We start from the raw sequence: 20,162 nt of genomic DNA on the forward strand, positions 1-20,162 counted from the left end.
CCATTCTGCCTCAATCCCTCACCCACTCGCTTTATCTGCAGCTCCCCCTACTCGCACATCCAGTCCTGAAGAAGGGTTACACCCAAAATGTTGACTGCTCTTTTCCTCCAGAGCTGTGCTTCCTGTGTTCTTCTAGCCTCCTGTTTGTCTACCTGTAATTAACAACAACAACCTGGTCAAGATTGCTTGTGACTAGGATTTGTATCTCTCATAATTGGGCCCTGCATGCATTTCACTTACAGAATACTGTGATTTTTGGTATCTACAACCTGTATTTTGAAAGTGCCGACAGCATGTGCCAGTCACTTAAGGAGCAAACACAATGTGCTTCAATCAAGTAATCAGGTCTCCAAGTCAGGGAGTAGTTTTCAATCAGGGGAAGCTGTTATCAACCAGGGATCCTGCTGCTATCATTCAAGGGTAGTGTTCTATCTCAGCCCAGGGTACTGAACATGGTTGGCTGCTTGGAGAGGCTTCATATTATTGCAGTCCAGAGAGTGGGCTAGTGTTTGTCCTGTAGATCCAGTCATCAGTCCAGAGATCATGATAAGTCAAGCAGCCAGTTGCACAGAAAGGAGTGGGTGTCCTTGATTCCCAGGCTGAGCATGTGAATCACTGATTTTCTCCATTTTTGTATGCAATGGAAATGGAAAATATGACTGTGGCCACACCCAGAATGCGTAGAATAAATGTTTATTTTTCTGTCTTGAGTATGTAGGCTCTACCTGTGAGCAGTGAGAGGGGCAATTGCATTAAGCAGGCACCTTAAAAATGCAAGTTGAAGGTATCAATAATCATAGACCCTGCATGCAGAATGTGTGCTGTGTCCAACTTCAGCTTGTGTCAGGAACATTTACTTTGTTTTTATTTCTCTCTAGTCTATTACAGTTTTTGGATTAGAGCCTCCTTGAGTTTATGGGTTGGTGTATTATTTCAGTTGTCAGTCAGAATGGCTGTTAACCTGTTCCTCTACGTACATCAGAATGGAAAGCATGTTGATGTTTTGAGCTTCATCACAGCAGTGCCCTTTTTTCAACTGACTACTTTAACTGCTTTGCTAACCATTCAAAAGGTATAAAGAAGGGGTATACCCCTTTCCTTCAACTCAGGAATTAAATTGGCAAACTTGAATATTTCAGCCCTTGATTCCAAAATAGGTGTGATTCCTTCAATGTAGTTATTCTCCCTTCACACCTCCAGCTTTTAATTTTGTAAATTAAATTAAAAATTTAAAATCCTTTAAATTTTTTCCCCCAGTAGTCTTTGTTTTTGATTGTGCCCCTTTCTCACTTCATCCTGTTCTCAGTCCTTGAATTCTCATCGTTTTTTTCTGTTGGATTTCCAGTTCTAATTCTTAGAGCTCTTTCATTGTTACAGCTGAACCTAAGACCGTGATTGTTTAGCTGGTGTCTTCTCCTCAGAAATAACAACAATTGTAGCAAACTGGAGTTTCCAATAAATGGGCATTTCTCCAATTGTTTTAATATTATCGCTGGCTTATAGATGAGAAGGAAACAAGAAAGGATTGTCTAATGTTTGAATGTTGGCATTCCATTTTCCTTTCTGACTTTTGCTTTGTCAAGCAGCTAATGAAATTTGTGTATTCCAGTCTGGCTCCATTATCTTCCCAAGCTGAATAGTTACAGGGTCTAGGCCCGAAACGTCAGCTTTCGTGCTCCTGAGATGCTGCTTGGCCTGCTGTATTCATCCAGCTTCACACTTTGTTATCTTGGATTCTCCAGCATCTGCAGTTCCCATTATCTCTAGTTATAGGAAACCCTTTCATGACCAAGGGAGGTCATGTTGCAGCTGTACAGGACATTGGTTAGGCCAACTTTGGAATACTGCGTGCAATTCTGGTCTCCTGGCTACAGAAAGGATGTTGTCAGAAAAGATTTACAAGGATGTTGCCAGGTTTGGTGGGTTATAGGGAGAGGCTGAATAGGCTGCAGCTATTTTTCCTGGAGCATTAGAGGCTGAGGGGTTGTCTTCTAGAGCTTTATAAAATCACGAGGGACGTAGACAAATAGACAAGGTCTTTTCCCGGGGGTGGGGCAGTCCAAAACTTGAGGGCATAGGTTTAAAGTGAGAGGGAAAGAATTAAAATGGGACCAAGGGGCAACATTTTCATGCAGATGTTGGTACATGTATGGAATGAGCTGCCAGAGGAAGTGGTGGAGGCTGGTACAATTACAACATTTAAAAGGCAACTGGATGGGTAAATGAACAGGAAGGGTTTAGACTGATTTGAGGCAAATATAATTAGATTAATTTTGAATATCTGGTCAGCACGGATGAGTTGGGCCAAATGGTCTATTTCCGTGCTCTAAAACTCTATGACTCTATGAATCTCGTGTAATGTCTCATATAATTGCAAGTTAAAACAGGAAGTGAGAGTTTCTTGACAGCTGACTCAGTTCACTAGTTTCAATGTCTTCAGGTAAAATGCTAACTTCAATTCAGACAATTTGGGTTTATTTCAAAATGGTTTTCCTGAACCTGCCTCAATCTGTGGCCAAGTGTTAAGTGCAGGAATTTTGTGTCCACACTTCTTCCGTCTTGAAATTATTTTAATCCACGATGGTTGAAGATATTAAACTAAATCTGCAACTTTCATCAGTAAAGAGTCCATAATTTATCATTTACGCAACATTAATGATGATGGCATGTGGATAGGTATTAGTCAGGAGGAAATCTTCCTTTCTCTTCTTTGAATACTGCCAGGAATTGTCTCGGTCTACTTGAGGGGACAGGCAGGACCCCAGTAATACTTCTCAGCTGAAAGACGAGATTGAATGTTACTTTGCTAAGCACTGTAGTGATAGTAAATGATTCTTATTTAGCTAAGAGTGAGCACAAGTGTTATGCCACTTGCCTTGGGTACAGGGGATGGACTATATTTGATTTGCAATACAAACTGTAGTACAGAAGAGATTTTCTTATTTGGAATTATGGCAAGGAGATTATATTTTAAATTAATGTAATCATACAAGGGACAAAACATTTCGGCCAGAGTTTTTATATGAAACAAAGTTGTGAATGGAGCTCATGATAGAACTCGATTTTGTTTGCTACCTTGTGTAGAGAATGTTCTGTGCTAAAAAAGCAGCAAATCTAATTGGGTTTATTCAGATCAGAATGGAAAATGTTTAGAAAGTCTGACATCAACCTCAACATTTTCACACACAAAGAACAGAGTTTACCTACATATGAAAAACCAATTGCAAAAACCCAAATGTGTCAATGTATACTCCTATATGCACCATGTGACAAAAGGGTACAGTCATTTTAGCAATATGTAAACGTAATCCATTAAAGATAATAAGCATTTGAAAACAGCAACTCAATGGGAGAGAAAAAGATTCTTTCAGGAATTGGAGGTTGATGCAAATTCTCATTAAAGATTACCATTGTTGGAACGATAAAGTTACAGATATAAATGTATTGAAGATTTTGAAAAAGGTACATGACATAGATAGTGAATGTGTTTGTACTTGCAGGAGAACCTAAACTAGGAGGAGCCTAATGTACAAGACAGTCACTAACATTCACACAAACTGGAAATTAATTAGCAAATTCTTTTCTCTGGGAATGGTGAGAAAATGAAGATCACTGCCATAGAGTATTTGTCAGCTTCCCTTTAAAATGTATCTAAATAACTTATTGTTTTGTGCTTCATCCGTTTGTGTTGATGACCTCAGAAGTAGAATGATTGACAGCAAACTCACATGGCACAGATCAGCTGGGCTCAATGACCTGTTTCTGTACTGTACATTCTTAGTACTGCTATAATGATTATTCATTGTTCCAATATGCTTCATATAGATTTAATCTACTACATAGATTTAGTCTTTATAGGTGCAGGCCTGGAATTCTCCACAGTGAGACAAATAAGGCTAAGCCCAAAAACAAGGGGTCAAAGCTCTCCTGTTCTACCATATCCAGCTGTAAATGGTGGTAGATACATAAACAACTGCTGAAGGAGGTGGTTCCACAGATATTCCCATTTTTAATGATTTGAGAGAACTCTGTACATCATTGCAAAAAATAAGACTGAAATATCTACAACCATTTCCAGCCGGACCGGTGACTGAATATGCAGCTCGGCTTCCACTTGAGATTCCCAGCATCATTGATACCATTTTTCAGTTAATTCAATTCACTCCACGTGACCTCAAGAAAAAAAATTGAAAGCAACAGATGCAGCATAGACTGAGGCCTGACAACATCCTTGCTAGAGTACAGAATAGTGCTATAGAGATTTAGCAGCATCCTTAGCAAAACTGTTTCAACACAATTACAGCTCTAAGATCTACACAGCTAAAATGGAAACCTCCTCAGGTTCCCATTATCTCTGATACTATTTTAACCTCCTCAGGTATGCCCTGTACTGCACAAAAAGCAGCACACCTCAGGTCGAGCTCCATTTCATTGCTCTATCTATCCCCACTGGGCACAGATCATCAGTGATGGTATATTCTCCATATACCATTATGAGCACAGCTCCAACAGAATTCAAAATACTCAACATCATCCAGGACAAAGCAGCCTGCTTGACTGCCACCTCATTGAGCACCTTAACCATTTATCCCTCCACCATTGCCATAGTATGCACCAAGTTAAAAAAATACATTGGAATACCTTATCAAGGCTCTTTCGACACAAGCTTGCCAGAGCCTAGCTTCCAAATTGAGAAGAGCAGTCAATGTATGGGAACACCACAATCTGATCATTCCCTTCCAACTCACCATCCTAACCTGTAACTACATCACCGTTCCTTCATAGTTGCTGTGTCTAAATCCTGGAACTGCCTCCCAAAACAGCACTGTGGTTCTACCAACATCTCATGAACTGCAATGGTTCAAGAAGATGGCTCATCACCATCTTTCCAAGCAACAGCATTCAATAAATGTCATGCTGATCTTTCCAACAATATCTACAAACTATGGGAGATTTTTAGAAAATTGTATTTCTATTCCCTTTCTTTCACCCCCAAACCAATACAAGTTTGGAAGGAAGTCTAAGAACAACTATAACTTACACTAAAATAATCGTCTTGCAATTCAAACCTGAGCAGCTTTGTCATGTATCCTTGCTTACTTTTAAAATGCTTATCAAGCAATCTGTTTTGCAATAGCATAGATCCATTTTCTATACAGCAGGGGAAGAGAGAATATATAAAAACAATGTACAAAAGATCTCAAAAAAAACACTATTTTACTTTCAACTAAAAAACAAAATATTCCAACATGAAGAATATATAAGGCAAAAGTCATCTTATATTCACATTTCAAATAAATAATTAAAACCATACTGATTTTATCTTTAATAGGAGGTATTTTACATTTTAACCCAAGTTCTATAAATGTCAAAAATGTGTTTAGGAAGGCATATGAAATAGAACTGTTATTATGAATTAGGAATAGAAAAAAAGACACCAATATACTATCAAGGTTCAGCACACATGCCTTATTTTTAAACTTCATTTCAATTACAAAGAAAATCTAAAAGAAACTTAGAATAATATACAATACTGTCAATTTAAAAAGAATCAAAAAGCAGTTGACAGGATTCCAGAACCTCACGAGCAAGAAAGATTAATATTGGTGCATGTGAAATTCTGGAATATTAATACATAATTACTGTCTGCTGAGAGAAAACTTAAGAATGAAGAAAATCAAATGAGTACATGAATAACACTGCATAGCAGTGGATCCACATGTGCAAATTTCACAATGATACAGAGTCAGGACATAGCATAAAGTAGTACCAAGTGATGACAGACAACATCCTGCTTGTCCCAGCCAATTCAACATCCAGTTGACCTTTATGTTGGGTTCACCCTGATTGTATAGAAGGCAGGACGTCTTTGACAAAACTAGTGTCAGAATTCATTTCCTCCTATCCATGCCCCCTCTGTCAGCATCAAGTATGGTTTGTGATTTCTAAGTTCCACCCAGGGAAACTCTGATAGGAGTTCAAAATCTGGGCTGGGATCTAGCATTTCCGAGTCCTGCTCTTTTTATTCTTAATGCTGCAAAAACAGCCAATATATACCATTAATAAGCAACTGACCTCGTGAAAATTTAGGGGTCAGTATTTTTCCAAGCAGGAATCAAAACGTTGAAGACACACAAACTTATAAATTGAATGACATACAGCAAAAATATTAAAATATTTAGGTGACTTGCCTGATCACATCCAGCATTCACCAACTCTTGTAACATCTGTCTATTTACTTCAACACTGGCAGATGAACCAGACTCATTTGCAAATGGCCTCAGAGAGTTTCTGATTTCTCGGAGAGCTTTCTGATGAGGCCCAAATTTTGGGACAGGTCGCATTTGTTGTTGTCTGGTAGCATCCTTTGCAACTATGGCTTTCAGGTCTAGCGGGGTTTCATTGTTGGAGCCAACATTTAAAGCCTGGCCTGAGGGTTTATGAGGTTGTTTCAACCCCTCCCGAATTTCCTGCAGTCTCTGACGGCTGTTTCCAGTATATGAAGTGGCTGGAAAGGTCTTTGGCCTCATCACAAAAGCAACTTTTGTTTATCATAAATAAGCTGTCTTTGGGTTTCAGGCACTGAAAAGATTTTCAATCCTCGTGATGTTATTCTTTTTACTGATGCTTGTGGTCCTTAAGTTTGTTTCAACATAAAATCTACTTTGCTTCCATTCTTATGGGCAAGCTTATCTGAAATGCAGAAGAAGTCTCAATAAGATTGTGATGACAACAAACACTTACATTTAAATTGCATCCTTAATAAGCTATCCTAAGGTACATCAAAATACAGTTTTAAAAGAATCTCATATGGTGATATTAGGCTAGATATCACAAGCTTGGCCAAAAAGCTAGACTTTAAATGTGCATTAATGTAAGGGAGGAAAAAGCAGAAAGTCAAGGGAGTTTTAGGCAAGAAATTCTGAGGCTTAGGATCTTGGCAGCTGAAGACACAGCAAACAATAGTTGAGCATTTCAAGTAGGGGATGGTCTACAGACCAGAATTCAAATGAGCACTGATTCCTTGTGATAATAAAACCACAAACTCAGAATGCTGGAAATCAGAAACAAAAACAGAAATTGTTGTAGAAACTCAGCAGTTCTGGTAGCATCTGTGCAGACAGTAACAGGGTTGATATTTTGAGTCCAAAATGACTCTTTTTCAAAACAGAGATAAAAATAGCTGCAAAAACAAAGTTGCTGGAAAAGGTCAGTAGGTCTGCAGCATCTGTGAAGGAAAAAAAAGAGTTACCTTTTCGGGTCCAGTGATCCTTCCTCAGAACTGAGTTTTTTTTCCACTTCCCACCCAAATCCTTTTGGTTCTCGTTTGTATTTTCTACCTGTCACAAGCATCTTTATTTTCATTTACTTTGTCATCCAGGGAGCTCTGGATTTATTTGCCTTACCTTTCCCTTCAGAGCAAATATAGTTTGGTTACAATCAAAGTATCTCCTCTTTAACAGGTAGCCCAATGCTCCATTACTGCTCTTCCTATCAAGCTTTCAGGCACAGCTCCACTCCTGCCCCACTGAAGTCCACTCTCTGCTGATTATTTTTCTTACTCCGAATTGACCATTGCATGACTTAGGATGATCGTAGAGAATGACAATGATCACTATCTCCTAAATGTTCCTCCACTGGCATTTGCTCCAATTGGTTCTCGTTATTCCCAAAAGCCAGATCCAACAATGCATCCTTTCTTGTTGGTCTGAACACATACTGTTTTCAGAAATTCATTTGAACATTATCCAGGTTCTCTATTATAAAACTACTCAAAAGGTAGGCATTTCTGTAATTTCCCTGCAGATTCGTCCTTTTACATCCTTCTCACTACTTGGTGATCTATAGACTACACAGCAATGTAATTGGACCTGCTTCGTTCCTTGGCTCCAGTAAAATAGATTCTGTCTTTGTAGCCTCAGACATCCTCTTTCTCCAGCGCTGCAATGTTTTCCTTCACCAATATGCTCCACCTCATTTCTTTCCTGATTTTTCTGAACATTTTGTACTCAAATACTTAACAGAGTCCTGGCCTTCCTGAGCCAGGTGTCTGTGATCACCATACACTATTTCCACATGACCATCTGCACCCGTAATTCTCAGTCGTATTTATTATACTTCCTACACTCATACTTGCATAGTAACCCTGATATAGGCTTCATTACATCCTGCCTTGCAATGTTTTACTATGTTAGAGATAACCGTGTTTCCAAGTATTTTGCGAACACCGGTATTCTCGTGTAAATCTCTCTTATTAAGTTTGTTTAAAGCCATCTCTACAGCGTTAGCAAAAGGCTCTACGAGGAACACATCCCGGTTCTGTTCAGGTGCACCCGTTGGCATGTTCAAGTGCTTTGTTCCGCAGAAATCCAATGCCCTGCATCCTGCACCATCTATCCAGGCACAAAGTCATCTATATTAACCCAGTATTTCCATACTCATTTTCACATGGCACTGGGAATAATCCAGAGTTTATCACGTTTGGCCATATGATATAGGAACAGTAAAATGGCATTTGCCCCATTTGAATCTACTCTGCCATTCAATGAAACTTTGGCTAATCTGATAATCTTCAACTTCACTCTTCTGCTTTTCCTCACAATCTTTGATTCCTTTGCTGAGTAAAAATCTAACTCAGCCTTTAATATGTTTAACAACCCGGCCTCTACAGCCCTCTGCGGTAAACGATTCCACAGATTCACTATCCTCAAAGAAATTCCTCCTCATTTCTGTCCAAACTCTGCAACTCATACAGTGAGGTTATGTTCTCTGGTCACAAACATTCCCCCAAGGGGAAAACAGCCTCTCAGCATCCACCTTTTAAATCCCCTTTAAAATCTTGTATATTTCAATAAGGACACCTCTTATTCTTCCGAACTTTAATGGAGGGAGGTCCTGCTTCCTAAATTTCTACCTAACTCTCTAAATTCTGGTTGCAGGGCTACATCCCTCTTTCTACCCAAGTCATTGATATCAACATGGACCATGAGTTCCAACTGTTCACTCTCTAAGGAACAATGTCCTACAGCTAGTCTGTGGCATTTTTGACCCTTGCACCAGTGAGAAAATATACCATAGTGGAGTCACATTTACGGCCACAGAAAACCTGTTTCCCTGTCATTATTACTCCTTTTTCATCCCCCTTCTGGGCAACTAAGCCACTTGTGCACTCTGGCTGCACTCCCCTGAAGAACCAATGCCCTTGTTAGCTTGTAAAAATGGAAAGTTGATTTGTGTGCATAACTCTAGGCAACTCTTGCACTACTGCCCATTTTTCATAGATTGCCTGGCAGTTATACTTTCCCTCAGATAAGGCACTTTCCATCTTAAGTTCCTACTACAGTAATCAATACCTTATTTAGGGAGGAGCAAATTAATGCAGATGCTGGAATCTGTACTGAAAACAAAATTGCTGAAGATCACTGCAGGTCAGGTAGCATCACAAGCTGATGTTTCGCGTCTAGATAACACTTCATCAGACTCTAAACATTAGCTGGTTTTATATTCATGGATGCTGTCTGACCCGCAGTGATTTCCAGTATCTTTTGTTTCCAGTATCTTATTCAGGAAACAGATTTCAGGTGATTGATAAATTACTGCCATCATCTGGCAGCTTCCTCTTTAACTAGGTTATTTTAACTTACTTAAAAAGCTATTTGTTCCAGATCAGAATCTGATTTCTACCCTAAAATTGAATTTGAAAAAAAATTAACCATTTGAATTCCCAAATACACTCAGCTTCTGTGTCCCTTACATTTACTACAAGAGGTGATGATCCAAGAGTAGGAAGAGAAGCCATTAAAAGTATTTATGAAACGAGGCATGTGCAAATAAGAAGGGAAATCATTCAAAATATTCTCTGGAAATGATTAGATAGATATGCATGGAATCTGGCTTGTGTAGTTCCCCCTGGGCTGGATGACAATAGGGAGGCATTGGAGGAGGAGGAAATTTTTTTAAGCATTTTAATGGCTATAGTCAGGTCATGTAAGACAGGAAGGGATAGTTTTCCTTTGTGTAACTTGCCGCAGTCATTTATGATAACAGAAAAATTACACATGAAGTTGCCAGTCCAACAATCGTTCACTTATTTCCTCTTTTGTTGATTTGTTACACATCTATGAATCCAAGGTTTATCAGGAAAAAAAGTTGAAAATTCTGATATTCTGAGAACATTCTGAAATGTATATTTTGACATAGTTGTCTAAAGCTATTTCAAAACATTCACATTGAAAATTTTGCAGGATCTTGTTTTAGGTTAATAATAATGTTCTAAAAAAAAATCTGTCAGGTAATTACAAAGGAATAAGGGCTGTGCAGATAGAATGGACTGGAGAAGGGGTTTTGCAGCAATGATGTTTGAGGAACAATTGCAGACCTTCAAGAAATTAGTTCATGGCTCACAGCAAAGACTTTATCCAGTGTGGAAGGAGGATTCATGGAAAGGAATAAAACAACCATGGCTATCCAAAGAAGTTAAGGATTGATATCAACTTGAAAAGAAATACAATATGGTAAAGATTAGTGGTATACCAGAGGACTGGGCAAGTTTTATAAACCAACAAAAGGCCAGCCAAAATAATAAATAGGGAGAAAATAAACTGAGGACAAGTAGCATCATACAGTACAAAAGAGGCCCTTCAGGTCATTAAATCTGTACTGTCAAAAGTATACTACTACCTACAATAGTCCCACTTTCCCATAAAAGATCCATAGCCTTGAATGTTATTGTATTTCAAGCACTCATCCATGTAGTTTTTAAAAGGTTGTGAGGTTTCCCATCTCATTTACCTTCCTACACAATGCATTCCAGACCAGCACCACCGTCTGGGTGAAAAGGCTTTCCTCAAACCCCCTCTAAATCTCCTGCCTTTCACTTTAAAGCTATGCCCCCTTGTTCCTGACCCTTTAATTGAGGGGAACAGCTGCTTTTTATTCTGTTCATGCCCGTCAATCTTACACATCTCTATCAGGCTCCCCACAGATATTCTCTGCTCAAAGTAATAAATATATCAAGACGCACTGCAATAGTTTCTTTAAAGATATAAAAAAGGATCCGAGAAGACAAAGTGAAGGTAGACACCTTACAGAATAAGACTGCGGAAATAATAACCGGAAGCCAGAAAATGGTAGAGTTGTTGAATAAATACTTTGCATCAATCTTCACAGTAGAAACACTATTCGCATCCCAAAATTACTAAGTTTTCAAGAGGCAAAAAAGGAGGGGGGGGTAAAAAATTATAATTCCTATCTCTACCAAAGTATGCTAGGGAAACTACTGGGGCTAATGACGGATAAATCTGCTGGACCAATTATCTTTGGATAGTAAAACAAAGTAGCTACTGTACTGGTAATAATCTTCTAGATATCCATCGATTCTGGAAAAGACGACTAGAAAATTGTCAATGTAATACCTTTATCTAAATAGTAAAGGAAACAAATAAAAACAACACAGGCAACTATAGACCAGTTATCTTAACATCTGTTATTAGTAAAACGTTAGGGTCTGTCATAAAGGATGTAATAGCATAGCATTTAGAAATGTATAATAAAATTGAGCAAAGTCAGGCTTCATGAAGGGGAAATCATGTCTGGCAATATTTTCTCGAATTTTGAAGAGGTAACAAGCAGGATCGATACAAGGAAAGCAGTTGATTTAATACATTTGGATTTTCAGAGGGTATTTGTTAAGGTACCATGCATTGACCTAATTAACAAGAGCCTATGGTTTTGAAGGTATTCCATTAGTATGGTTTCAAGGATTCACTAACTAAAACTAATAGAGGGCAGAGAGTTGGTAGAAGAGGGACATTTTCAGGATGGCAACCTGTAACCAGTGGAGTGACACAGGAATCAGTGCTGAGAACACATGACTGGGCGAGAAAAGTGAATGCACTATAGCTAAGTGTGTGGGTGAAATAAGTGGGAAGGCAAGTGATCAGGATGACAGAGTCTGCAGAGGGCTACAGATGGGTTAGGTGAGAGGACAAAAACTTAGCATTCATCACTGCTTCATATATCTATTGAGATATTTGATAATTAACCTGGGGCAGGCAGACAACTGGTTTAGAATTCAGGACAGGCAACCACAGGACTTAGGAGGAAGCTTGGTGGACTAGCCATAATGTCTGCGCTGAGGCTCTGGCTCCAGTGTCCAAAGCTAAAAAGAAATGTATGAAGTGCGAAAAATCCCTCCAGATCTCACTCCCTTCCTAGCCACACCACCACGTCACTTGATGCATTTATCTAGCACAATGTCAAGGTCTGTCTCTCCATCTACCCATCATGACCACTCATCCTCCATGCTAACATTTGTCACCACCCCTCCCACGTCTATACTGCATTGCAATCTCTTCCCCTCACACAACCTCAATGGCCTTTTACAGTTGAACTTCATGATAACTTAAACCAATTTATACCCATCCCATCCACCACCTTTGGTCCCTACACCTACCATGACACTCATCAATATCCACTATTGGCATATGTCAGGATTCTTAGACAAAATAAAGGTCTAAATGCATAAAGTGTTCTCAAAATTATAAAAATCCATTTACTACATTTATATTCATTCAACGTAAAAAAACTTTACAATAGCGAACATCAAATTTAAGTGCACAAAAAGAGAACAGGTAATGGAATTAATTGATGACTCGAAAATGGGACTATAACCACTTGTAGCTGTCAAACAAACTGAAATGGCAGGCATCCGACTGAAATAATGGATGGACAGAAAAGTCAATCATGCAGCAGTAATCCAGTAATGAAATCACTCAAACTTATGTCAACAGAGTGAAATGGCAGGCATTTACTACTAAAAAAAACTCCAGGCTTATTTGTTAAAAAAGATTTAAACAGTAGGCCTTTTGAACCTTAACAGCTTGATAGCTTCCATTGACAGGTTCTCTTGAATAGACCCTTTGATAGATCCTCTTGACATTTTTCACAAGTCTTAAAAAATGCTTAAAATGCTATAGGGTCACAGAGGTCTACAGCACAGAAGAAAGCCTTTCAGCCCATTGAGTCTACGCTGGTCAAAAGCAGCTAAAGTTTTCCAAGCCTATTTTCCAGCACTTGGCCTATTGTATGCCTTGGCACCACAAGCATACATCTGAATCATTAGGTTTCTATCTGAATCGGGTCAATTCCATAACTGAGCATAATTTGTCAAACTGTGTTTACTTCTATATTTGTTGATTTTTACTAACATGCTATTTTTGAATGCTGTATCTTAAGAAACTAACTCTCACTGCTCAATAAAAACCAAAAGAGCTGTGGATGCTGTAAATCAAGAACAAAAACAAAGTTGCTGGAAAAGCTCAGCAGGTCTGGCAGCATCCGTGAAGGAAAAAACAGAGTTAACGTTTCGGGTCTGGTGACCCTTCCTCAGAATTGGGGAACAGAGGAAGGGTCACCAGACCCGAAACGTTAACTGTTTTTTCCTTCACAGATGCTGCCAGATCTGCTGAGCTTTTCCAGCAACTTTGTATGTAACTCTCACTGCTCCTTGAGCTCTATTTCCCTTTGGGTAAGCAGCACTCTGTTTCTGAAATGAAGGCATGCGTTCTGAGGAACAGGTCATTATTTGCCAGTATCATGCAACTGGCAAGCACAGAATGAGAAATACTCCTACTGGGCCAGATAGTGTCAGTTATTTCTTTTCTCTGAAGTGACCACACCACAAAAGAATAAAAAAGTTCTTGAAATAAGAAATGTGAAAATTTTATTATCAGGGAATACAAAACTTGAACTTTGTCCCCAAGATTGCAGTGAGAGTACTTCTACAAGCAGCAGGACAATAGGTTCCTCGCTAATTACAATTACAGAAAAATTCTATAAAAGAAAACTACCACATGCAGATAAATAATATCAAATGGGGGGGGGAGAAGTATTAAAGCTTAATATTTTAGAGCATAGTTGACAATTACTTTATGGGGTTCGTGTTGAGATAAAATACAACTGGATGAGGATAAGTTACCAGAATGCTCCACTTAATTACATGTTGCAATCAATTTTGCACTCTTCTGGTCAGCAACTGTATAGTTGGTACACAGAATTCAAAGCATCTGTTAATAATACTTAACAAATAAAAATGGGATATTTGTACTTTTGTTCTTCTTCCATATTATTATACGCAATATGTAAAATAAAATGTAAACTGCACATTTTATAACAAGTTTAGGCAAGAAATTGCAATACTCCTTCATTTCTTTTGACTTTGGCCTTGAATGCAACTGTTTAGTGTGATAGTGTCAATCAATGGCGTTATAACTTGTAAAGACTTGAACGGGAATAGAAAACAATTTGTTGTACTTAGTAAGTAATTAAAAGTATTTACATTTCACAAGATAACAAGTGCTAACAGCATCCTAATTACTTTCAGAAACTGGTATATATTTTGTCGTAGGACTTGATTATAGTGTTTAATATATTTTTCTCTTGAAGTTACAATACCTCTAACATACTTCAATCATAATTAAATCAGCAATGGTTACAAGATATTTTGTAATACATGAAATTTTGGAATAACAAATATTTAATAAATTCCAAAATGACTTTAAATTGCCTTCATCAAAGCTCAAACTTGTTGACAAAACAGCCTTAAAATGATCTTTTGAACTAATTGCTTATGTAACACTCAAAGGAATCTTTCTCCTAAAGTATAAGTATTATACAAACAACTACAAACATAAACATTAAAACATTGATGAGTAACTCATACTTTCCTTCCATTTATCCGGAATCTTCTCACTAAATGTTCTACATTTGTGATGACTGCTCATTAACTGTTGTAACAATCACTCTATGATCAGATAGGTGAAGGAATATGGCAAGCAAAACATCAAGCAACGAGGACACACTGATGCCAAGTGTATTAGTTACCCAGAGGAAAACACAACTGCCGCCATGCAATGCACGAATGAAATATAACTACATAAACTATTTGGTAATAATTCAACAAATACAATAAAGTATCAAAATCTTAGAAGCCACCATAAGAATGTGAATTTGCAAATACGTTAAAACCCCCATAATCTCAACCTGTGTGTACACAGCTCCGGGAATGTGTGATGTACTCAACTACACTAAATTCAATGGCTACTTTTGAAACAAATCTATCAGTATAACTGTATTAATTATCCATATGAAGTTTAAAAGTAACGTATTTATTACAGCGACTATACGCAGATTGCACATTAAATAACTGGAGTTATTTTAAGAATGTTTACGTTACCTTGCTTCGCAAATGTCTCGAAACAGTTCGTCAGTTTTAAGAGGAAAAGCAGAAACAAATAGTGGGATACAGTTGAAATGCACGCAAAACAAAAAGAAAGTCTGCGAGTTATTCCAGATCCAAAATAATTCCTATCAACAACAGACAACACAGTAAGGAGCTGGAGGAACATAGCCGGTCAGGCAGCATGAGAGGAACAGGAACGTTGACGTTTCGGGTCTGGACTCTTCTTCAGAAAAAGGGCCTTTTCCGAAGAAGAATCCCGACCCGAAACGTCAACTTTCCCGCCCCTCTGATGCTATCTGACCTCCTGTGTTCCTCCAGCTCTACACTGTTGTCTCTGACTCCAGCATCTGCAGTTATTGCTATCCCCTGCTATCAACAACGTTGCTTTGTAATCTTTCAAGATATCAGAATGACACACCAATTCAGTAAAATTCTACTTTATTGTGGGTGCACAAAGGAAGCTGTTTTCAAAATGTGAAATAAAACATCGGCTCGCATTTTGGATTACATGCGCAGATTGCCGATTTTCGACGCAATTATACAATATCTACAATTAAACTTGTTGTCGGTCGTTACAGTAAGTATCCAAGCTGCTAGTAACATCAAGTGTTAACTGCAGCATTTAATAAATGCGAGAAGCTAAAATTAACAAAAAGTACTCGATCATTTCAAAGTACCTTTTCCAACAATATTTGACTATTGAAATATTAATCCACCCAGTTTGGTTGCAATTCTAAAGACTTCAGTCGAAAATTTATATGGTCTAACATTTTAAGAGTCCGAACGCAAATTAAAGCGTTGTACTATAGTCCTAACCCGAACTCCAAAATTGCCGATGACAGACGAGCGAAAGCATGCATTTTCCAGCGCTGACTATATTTTGCGGCCCTGATTCCGCAGACATCATCGGCTATTCCAAACTGTCATCGTTGGGTTTTTTTGGCCAGCCTTAACAAAAATATTCGGAAATCTTTCACCTGTCTTTATCCCACCCCACCCACAAACAACAATCAAAGGCGACGGAGGAACTCTCCGAAAGTAGATTCACCGTCGAACTGATTCAGGCCAAAGAAAGTTCGTGAACAATCTCTTGCGTCGCTGAGAATCCAGTTTAAAAAGAAACTTCGCTTCAAGTTAGTGGAGGGAAACGACTCTCTTTTTGTTTAATCCGGTGACAGCGCAAGGAGGAATTTAAATAATACATTACCACTGCTATTGAGGAAATCTTTCTCATCAACTGAATCTTGAAACAGGAATGTCCGCTCTGAAATGGAGTAACTGCACGCAGTTTGCAACCACTGTAGACTCCCTCCCCCTCTCACTGTCGAAGTTATGCGGATTGGAGCCAATGGAAGGCCACCCGAACCGACAACCCGCATTCCGCAGTCAGGAGAAAATATATTTCAAGATAACAAAGTGTGGAGCTGGATGAACACAGCAGGCCAAGCAGCATCTTAGGAGCACAAAAGCTGACGTTTCGGGCCTAGACCCTTCATCAGAGAGGGGGATGGGGAGAGGGTTCTGGAATAAATAGGGAGAGAAGGGGAGGTGGACCGAAGATGGAGAGAAAAGAAGATAGGTGGGGAGGGGATAGGTCAGTCCAGGCAAGACGGACAGGTGAAGGAGGTTGGATGAGGTACTAGGTAGGAAATGGAGGTGCGGCTTGAGGTGGGAGGAAGGGATGGGTGAGAGGAAGAACAGGTTAGGGAGGCAGAGACAGGCTGGACTGATTTTGGGATGCAGTTGGGGGAGGGGATGAGCTGGTCTGGTTGTGTGGTGCAGTGGGGGGAGGGGACAAACTGGGCTGGTTTTGGGATGTGGTGGGGGAAACGGGAGATTTTGAAGCTGGTGAAGTCCACATTGATACCATTGGGCTGCAGAGTTCCCAAGTGGAATATGAGTTGCTGTTCCTGCAACCTTTGGGTGGCATCCTGGTGGCACTGCAGGAGGCCCATGATGGACATGTCATCTGAAGAATGGGAGGGGGAATTAAAATGGTTCGTGACTGGGAGGTGCAGTTGTTTATTGCGAACCGAGCAGAGGTGTTCTGCAAAGCGGTCCCCAAGCCTCTGCTTGGTTTCCCCAATGTTGGGGCAGCCACACCGAGTACAATGGATACAGTATACCACATTGGCAGATGTGCAGGTGAACCTCTGCTTAATGTGGAAAGTCATCTTGGGGCCTGGGATGGGGGTGAGGGAGGAGGTGTGGGGCAAGTGTAGCAATTCCTGCAGTTGCAGGGGAAATGCCGGGTGTGGTGGGGTTGGAGGGGCAGAGTGGAGCGAACAAGGGAGTCACGGAGAGAGCGGTCTCTCCGGAAGGCAGACGAGGGTGGGGATGGAAAAATGTGTTGGGTGGTGGGGTCGGCTTGTAGATGGCGGAAGTGTCGGAGGATGATGCGTCGTATCCGGAGGTTGGTGGGGTGGTGTGTGAGAACGAGGGGGATCCTCTTAGGGCGGTTGTGGCAGGGACGGGGTGTGAGGGATGTATTGTGGGAAATGCGGGAGACGCAGTCAAGGGCGTTCTCGACCACTGCGGGGGGCAAGTTGCAGTCCTTGAAGAACTTGGACATCTGGGATGTGCGGGAGTGGAATGCCTCATCCTGCGAGCAGATGCGGCGGACGCGGAGGAACTGGGAATAGGGGATGGAATTTTTGCAGGAGGGTGGGTGGGAGGAGATGTATTCTAGGTAGCTGTGGGAGTTGGTGGGCTTGAAATGGACATCAGTTACTAGCTGGTTGCCTGAGATGGAGACTGAGAGGTCCAGGAAGTTGAGGGATGTGTTGAAGATGGCCCAGGTGAACTTGAGGTTGGGGTGGAAGGTGTTGGTGAAGTGGATGAACTGTTCGAGTTCCTCTGGGGAGCAAGAGGCGGCGCCGATACAGTCATCAATGTACCGGAGGAAGAGGTGGGGTTTGGGGCCTGTGTAGGTGCGGAAGAGAGACTGTTCCACGTAACCTACAAAGAGGCTCGCATAGCTGGGGCCCATGGCCACCCCCTTGGTCTGTAGGAAGTGGGAGGAATCGAAAGAGAAGTTGTTGAGGGTGAGGACTAGTTCGGCGAGGGGGACTGATCGGGCCTGCGTGACAGGAAGAAGCGGAGGGCCTTGAGGCCATCTGCATGAGGAATACAGGTGTATAGGGACTGGACTTCCATGGTGAAAGAGAGGTGTTGGGGGCCAGGGAATTGGAAGTCCTGGAGGAGGTGGAGGGCATGGGTGGTGTCACAGACGTAGGTAGGGAATTCCTGGACCGAAGGGGAGAAAATGGAGTCCAGATAGGTGGAGATGAGTTCGGTGAGGCAGCAACAGGCTGAGACAATGGGTCGACCAGGGCAGGCAGGTTTGTGGATTTTGGGAAGGAGATAGAAACGGGCCGTGCAGGTTTGGGGAACAATGAGGTTGGAGGCTGTGGGTGGGAGGGACTGCAACTTTCCCCCCGCAGTGCCACAAGGATGCCACCCAAAGTTTGCAGGAACAGCAACTCATATTCCACTTGGGAACCCTGCAGCCCAATGGTATCAATGTGGACTTCACCAGCTTCAAAACCTCCCCTTCCCCCACCGCATCCCAAAACCAGCCCAGTTTGTCTCCTCCCCCCGCTGCATCACACAACCAGCCCAGCTCATCCCCTCCCCCAACTGCATCCCAAAACCAGCCCAGCCTGTCTCTGCCTCCCTAATCTGTTCTTCCTCTCACCCATCCCTTCCTCCCATCTCAAGCCGCAACTCCATTTCCTACCTACTAACCCCATCCCACCTCCTTAACCTGTCCGTCTTCCCTGGACTGACCTATCCCCTCCCTACCTATATTCTCCTCTCCACCTATCTTCTTTTCTCTCCATCTTCGGTCCGCCTCCCCCTCTTTCCCCATTTATTCCAGAACCCTCTCCCCATCCCCCTCTCTGATGAAGTGTCTCGGCCCGAAACATCAGCTTTTGTGCTCCTAAAATGCTGCTTGGCCTGCTGTGTTCATCCAGCTCCACACTTTGTAATCTTGGATTTTCCAGCATCTGCAGTTCCTATTATCTCTGAAAATATATTTCAATCGGTCAGCATCGTGGACGTTAAAAACCCGTCTCACAAAATGACTAATACCAACAAATGTCACAGAAAAGGCATGCCATAAACACGGTCAGTCTTATAAATTATCAGCAAGCATCACACGGTAATGGGGTGAGAGGGGTCGAGGCCCAAAACGTCAGCTTTCCTGCTCCTCTGATGCTGCTTGGCCTGCTGTGTTCATTCAGCTCTACACCTTGTTATCATAATGATATTTAAGGAAATTAAGTCTCACAGAATCTAATTTTCTACAGTAACAGAAGTTGATGTAAAATCTGGGCCTTTAAATGTTATACATAAGCTAGACACAAGTTAAATACGATAATGCAATTCCAAAACTAAAATAGTCAATCTTATGCTTTTCCTTACTTTCGCCATTTAGTTGAGTTGGTTTTCCCAAGGGTTTAATTTTATTCTTTTGTGTTTGTCCGTTCGTTTGAGAGAAGCCTGTACGAGAGTTCTCAACTGTGATGGAAATCTATTTTCTCCTCACCCATCCCAACGCCACAGTATGTGGGCGGAGCTTCCGAACTTCCTGATTGACAGTTACGCGTCGCATTGTTTTCATTCCATCTCAGTCACGTGGCCGCGCGCGCCCGCGTGCGTCGCTGCGCTGGCATTCGACGAGGAGGCGGGGCGGAGGTTTGGTCGTGGAATTTGGTATCCGATTACTCAATACCGAGCTGAACTTTAGGCCTGTGGTGCCCTTGAACCCACATCTAAATGTCAACGAAATCTAACTAGAACTTGTGGTGTTCAACGTAATAGCATTCAAAAGCAAACTGAACACTATTTCTCGGAACAAAAAGAGTTTATTATGACTATTCGGCTAGTGCTGGTTCTTGCAAAGATGTATGTAATT

General features: G+C 40.9%; 1 protein-coding gene across 4 annotated transcripts in view; it reads right to left on the reverse strand.

Moving 5' to 3' along the window:
* The window catches only part of lats2 (large tumor suppressor kinase 2), an 88,372-nt gene extending 68,549 nt beyond the window's left edge, over positions 1-19,823 (reverse strand). For 2 of the 4 annotated variants that reach the window (XM_048532894.1, XM_048532897.1), the window contains exons 1-2: positions 19,670-19,823; positions 6,192-6,693 (exon numbers count right to left, since the gene is read on the reverse strand). In XM_048532894.1, coding sequence (XP_048388851.1) covers positions 6,192-6,530 — 339 coding nt within the window. In that variant the 5' untranslated portion in view covers positions 6,531-6,693; positions 19,670-19,823. Of the gene's footprint in view, positions 1-6,191; positions 6,694-16,448; positions 16,570-19,669 lie in introns of those variants that run through there. The other 2 variants (XM_048532895.1, XM_048532896.1) reach the window with 2 other exon arrangements.
* Between the last annotated feature and the right edge of the window lie 339 nt (positions 19,824-20,162).

The sequence above is a fragment of the Stegostoma tigrinum genome, chromosome 6, assembly GCF_030684315.1.
Source record: "Stegostoma tigrinum isolate sSteTig4 chromosome 6, sSteTig4.hap1, whole genome shotgun sequence".
Taxonomy (NCBI): domain Eukaryota; kingdom Metazoa; phylum Chordata; class Chondrichthyes; order Orectolobiformes; family Stegostomatidae; genus Stegostoma; species Stegostoma tigrinum.